General features: G+C 39.9%; 1 protein-coding gene across 1 annotated transcript; it reads right to left on the minus strand.

Annotated features, from left to right (window-relative positions):
* Nucleotides 1-1261: 1261 nt before the first annotated feature.
* On the minus strand, nucleotides 1262-4810 carry LOC129099501 (SAM pointed domain-containing Ets transcription factor-like). The gene is made up of 5 exons (XM_054608755.1): nucleotides 4387-4810; nucleotides 3133-3330; nucleotides 2908-2952; nucleotides 2650-2784; nucleotides 1262-1440 (listed from the first exon to the last, which is right to left on the minus strand). The coding sequence occupies exons 1-5, from the start codon at nucleotides 4808-4810 to the stop codon at nucleotides 1262-1264; spliced, it is 981 nt and encodes a 326-aa protein (XP_054464730.1).
* Nucleotides 4811-6000: the final 1190 nt, after the last annotated feature.

Raw genomic sequence — 6000 nt, forward strand, 5'->3', positions numbered from 1 at the left:
ACAAAATGTAGTGTTATACATGTAAATGTGATTCATTAAAATAACAGCAATGGAAAACATATTAAGTAATAGGTACCATATTATGGATTTCATTGCAATGGAATTGTCAGTGTATCATAAAAGCGTGACGTTATCCCACGCTGTCAGATTTGTATATGATGATGTAATTTAAAGATTATATTCTATTGTAACTGTACAACTGTGTTGAGTTGAAAAATGAGACCTAACCATGTTGAGGCAGTAAAAAGGTGTACATGTAAATGCTTTTTTATGTTGATGATCTCTTCCTTATGCACACAGGGGACAGCAGCTCACGTTGTGGAAACCCTATATTAGCGGTCTAGAAGATGTATGTTCATAGTTAGTGATGTACTTTTATCTCCTAACTGGTGTAGTGCCTGTTCATCTTGATGTAACAAGAAGTTCATTTAAATATGCATAAAGATGATTATGATCACAGATAATAATGATGATAGTGATGAAAAACCCGACTCAAATTTGTTGTGATGGTGTCAATATTGCGATATTGGTTTGAAAGGGGAAACAAGTTTGTTGAAGAAAAAAAGAAAGTTAGTGTCTGTGTGTTTTTTTTTTGTATGTGATTTATACTATTTATTTTCTCCATTTTAAAAAAAGACGACATCCGGAAATACATTCCTTTATTCTGGATCCTGAACACATTATCCATCAAGGCTGCTTTGATAAGATATTCACTTACTTTTGCATTGCTCTGCAACTTCTAAGTACTTTGACACTTGAATGGGAATATCAATAAGTGACATTGTTGAAAAATAGAATTTAAAGGGGTAGTGACATTTTTTTGTCACTATCCCTTTAAATTCACTATCCCTTGTTTGAAATTATGCTAGTTCACTTTCTTTCCAAGAATTGGATGACGAGTTTGATACCCGACAATGTAGATATGTAGCAGGATTTTGCAGCTGGTTAAGTTAGATTAATTTAGCACAAAGACAGGAAAACAGGGCTAAACAGCTAGCCTCGCTTTTAAGAAATCAAACATCACGCCAAAAACCCCATTTCAAACAGGAGCGATGGAAACAAATAAAATAAAATCAATATTTAGAATAATAAAGTAGAGTGACGATAGGCAGGAGTGCATAGTTCAGTAGGCAGTCTTCTATAATTGAAATGAAACATTAAGTACAATGAACGAAAGAGCCTCAGAGTTCACGTCACTCCTACTGTATGTCCAGCATATCTTTTTTTGGTTCCTCCACAGCTCGTTGTCTTGAGATCAGCCTCATACGGGGTTGACGAACTGATAGACCAGTCTGCGTGATACATCAGGCTTTCGAATGATGCCTTTCTTGTAGTACTGGCGTATAGAGCGGCTCAGTTTGTCATAGTTCATGGCTGGGCGGTTCTTCCTGATGCCCCATAGCCTGGCGACGAGAGCGGAGTCTTCTATTTTGAAAATCCCTTTTTGGACAGAAGAAATTGCATGTGTTGAGTTTGTTTGTTTTAGAAGTGAACCTGAAAGTCAACATTTTGGGAAGTAGGCGTATTTACTTTCTTGCCAAGACTCATATGAGCCGATGGCTACCATTCCCATGTCTGTATGCAACACATGAAGCGAGAGGATTGTTAGCTTAGTCTAGCAGTGTGGAAACACAGTGGAAACAGCTAACGGGCTCTATCCAAAGCTAAGAAAGTCTGCCTACCAGCACCTTTAAAGCTTCTTAGTTAACACATTATATCTTTGTTGTTTAATGCGTAGAAGCACAAAAACATTAAAACGACAAGTTGTGGTTTTAGGAGGGTTTCTCTGTCAAACAAGAGACAACCCTACTGCTGAGAATTGAAACCAATGCTGAAGTAACAAAAACTGCAGTTCCTAAAAATGGCCACTTGAGGCTGGTTCCAAAAGCGAAGTCAGTCCCCATAGACCGTCATGGTAAAATGGCCAACTTTACAGCAGAAATAAACATGTTTACAGAAAAAATAAAACGTTTTTGGTGTCTATAACTATTTTCCCAGTTCATTACAACTGTAGGGGTGGTGATATTTTTATATAACTCCCCCATTTAAATTATATTAAATATTAGGCATAATTGAGCTCGCTGTCCATGTCTCCAGCTTGCTCAATTATGCCCAATGATGCACTTCTCTGCCCATTTTTTAGGGTGTCGTCACTGCCAAGATGGCGACAGCAGGGCAACCACTTTGAGCATCACAACCGCTGTTTTTAGAAACCTATGGGTGATGTCATGGAGACATCCAAATTTTATACGGCCTTTAATGCCCAACTATTTCTTGGCCGGACACAATGACTTGCACAGAGAAAGGAAAAATAATTGACTTGATGTGTTGTGTTAATCAGTTTGCTGGTAGGCAGATATTTTACATTTTTATGGAGCCAGACGAGCTGTTTCCTCCTCTTCCAGTCTTTATGCTAAGCTAAAGCTAACCAACCATTACATGTAGCTTCATATGTAGCGTACAGACATGAGAGGGGTATCAATCTTCTCATCTAACTCTTGGCAAAAAAGATAAATATGTAGATTGGCGTAAATGTTGTGATATTCTTTTGAGTAACTTCACTTTAAATCCATCTTTTTTGCATTTATAATCTATATACAAACATTAAATCAATGGTTTATAACACACTATAATGCCGTGTCACCGTACCTTTCTCTTTGTTAAGCCAGCGGATGCAGCGGCCGTAGTTATGAGGCTTGAGGAGCAGCTCTCGGAGGAACTGCCACAGGTGGATGGGCTGGTTGGGGTAGGTACGTATCATATCTGACCAGGAATCATCAGCTGCTGACATATGAGGGATTTTCAGAAAACAGATGTCACTTCAACTTGTTTAACATCAATGTTTAAATCTGTAAAACCATTGTTTTAGTTTGTGTTATTGAAATTTGGTTATAACCAAGAACTTACCAGATTTGCTGTCTTCCGGTGGGCTACTCTCCTTCATTGCTGCAGCTAAAAGAACAGTCAGAAAGAAAAAAGAGATTTATCAGTTTACACCGCACAGAATACTTAAAGCCAAGTCTTAAATTTGCTCTTCGTCACACTGCATTTGCTTTCCAATCAGCCTTCCCTAATTTGCACAACATCAGAGTGGATGTAGATTAATTTCCATTGTGCTCCTGTTGTTCTTACCAGACCTCCAGATGTCCAGATGAGCATACAGCATGTCTCCAAACTGCGAAGAGTGTTGCCTGAAGTCTGCTTCTGTCATGGAGCACAGATCCCTCCCGCTCACGTCCTTAAACATCGTGCTGACCTGCGGCAGTCTGTACAGGTGCTCGGTCCAGAGGAGCCACTTCTGAACGTGAACATAGCTCCAGTCCAACGGGTCTAAAGAGGAAAATACAGAGAGAGAAGGCAGGTATTTTATACACAGCTCCCCAACATGTTCAGAACTTTCATGATGACATTATTTTCACCAATGAAAACGTGACAACATCAATTAATTCGGTCTCTAACAGACCTGTGTTTGTGGTTTTATTCTGGTATCCAGAGAGTTTCTTCCTCTGTGGCTTTAGTGACTCAGGCTCAGGCTGTTCTCAATTACTGTTCCTACGTCTACCTATGAAAAGTAACTCTGCACTGTATTGCATTCAAATATATAATTGTGAGCCAATATATGCAGGGCTGCCTCTGAGGACGTCAGATTAGGTCATTTAAAGAGCAATAAAGTGCTGTGGGGAAGATCGTATGGGTCAAACAAACACAGGACTTTTTCCCAGGAAGCCTTTGTCCATGTCAGTGAAACCAAGTCAATATTTACTTATTTTACCTTAGTTTTGTTACGTAACTTCCCTACTTAACTAATATAGCCTACGTAAGTTATGTAACAAATATACTTATTTTATGCAAGGAATGTTCTTTACAAAACCAAACCAAGACAAGAATAAAAAAAAATGAAATAAAATAAGTAAAGACCTATATGAACCGTTGTATGAAGATATGTTGCTTTACTTGAGTAATGTAATTTTAGGTTCTCAAACTACATATTTTTAAACATACAACCCGTATCACATATTGGGGGTATAGAGTTAGAAATTTGTAACTAGGCAGGAAACAAAAAGATGCTCTTAGTAGCACCTTGGAAAACAAAGACTCCAGTGTTTGACCAATATTTGACACAAACGTTAGCAGTGAAATTCATCAGAAGTGAAGATGATCATCTACCAACAGAAAAGTTTGCACAAGGTGGGCCGGGCCTCAGATGCTCACCAGCTGTGACACTCAGGATGTTGATGTGAGATTAATCCATCAAATGATGCCGTCTGACGGGTTTATTTTATTAGACTGCAACCTCTGCCAACACTTTCTACAGCAGGTTTGTCTATTGAAATGTAGAATGATAATAATAATAATATGACTTTAACGAGTTGCATCCTGTCCTACCTGGGGCAATGTTGAGCAGCTTGCAAGCCGTGTCGATATCCTTCAGCACCTCTCCCACCACCATGGTCTGGACCTGCTCCAGACAGCGCTCCTCCACCTGACCCTCCATCTCAGAGGGGGGCTCCGGGGGTTGAGTGGGCTTGGCTGGGCTCGGCTCCAGGGTCCTTGAGGGAGGAACAGCGGGAGCAGGGGCCTCTGTCATCCTCAGCATCCAGGGGTTCTCCTCCATAGCTAGTCTGTCGTAGCAGGGGAGGTAGACCCCCGGCCAGCTGAGCTCAGGCAGCCCCAACAAGGTGCGGGGCGGCTTGATGTCCTCCGCCTCGTCCGGCCAGGCCATCATGGCGTCAGTGTGGGGTTGGCTGATGTAGATAGGTGAGTGTACAGTGTAGCCGGTGTGCTCACAGCCTGGACTGCCCATGCTCATGTTTGTTTAACACTGGAAGAAGAAAGCACTGTTGTGAGAAAATGTCATCTGTGTCATCACTGATTTACACCCTACCTGACATTTTCAACAGTGACACTTACTGCATTGATGCTTCAATACCCACAATCCTAAAGTAAACATGACATTTCTTCCATGGTATTTACTTCTCTGGGACTTAATTTAAAGTAAGGACTCTGTCATTGCAGCTTGGCAAAACCTGCGCCATTGTGGCTCAAAAATGCAGTTTTTAACAAAGCATACACAAATATTCGTTGCTGGAAACATCCAGGTCAAACACGTTGAGCATTACCTCACATTATTTTCAACATCATTCAACAATATCAGAAAACAATCTACTCCACCTTTAAAAGTAAATAAAGAAAGGAAGATCAAAGCCTTGTTTGAAACTGCAACTATAAGTTAAAATAAATGTGTTTGCGAGTTAACAGTAATTCCCAAAAATGCATGAGATTACATTTGGCTACTATCAAAGTGTAACACCCAGTGCCTTTTAGAAAAATCAGGTCACTAAGATGGATCGTAAGTTAATTACAAATGAAAAAGCTTGATAGAATAGAGCATGAAGGGTGGGGCGCATTAAATATGTGGATAAAGGATAAGTAGCTGGAGTGTATTCAGCGTGGTATGAGTAAGAGAACAGCTCACACTGCGGGGAGTGGTGCTGTATGCCAGTGTTTGATTTGACAAAATCATACACCTGTTTCTATTTAAAGTGATATATGTATTTATTTATAGGAAATACTTTTCATCAACTTTGCCTACTTTCACCCACAATATATATGACTTTTCAAAAAAAAATCAAAAATGCATGTCAAAAATACGAGTGAAATAGATGTTGCAAAAAATGATCCGCAGACTGTTCACACTGAGCACATTATGCTGAATATTATTCACAGGCTACCTTTTGGTAACATTGACTGTGCTGAGTTACTGCCAGGACGATTGATCATGTGACTGCTCCTCAGTCAAAAACAATTGGCACATGGAGCGAGGTGGTGTGATAAGGCTTTTCTCAGAAGCTGGACTGCTGTTGGAGATTTGTTCACAAAACAGAGCTATAAGTAACAGATTGAAGTGTGTTTGCAGGACAAAACAGGAGGCAAAGATGACAGAAATGACATTCATATTGATGCTTCTTTATTACCTGTAGCCAACTTAAACAGTACTGA

The sequence above is a fragment of the Anoplopoma fimbria genome, chromosome 12 (assembly GCF_027596085.1).
Source record: "Anoplopoma fimbria isolate UVic2021 breed Golden Eagle Sablefish chromosome 12, Afim_UVic_2022, whole genome shotgun sequence".
NCBI lineage: Eukaryota > Metazoa > Chordata > Actinopteri > Perciformes > Anoplopomatidae > Anoplopoma > Anoplopoma fimbria.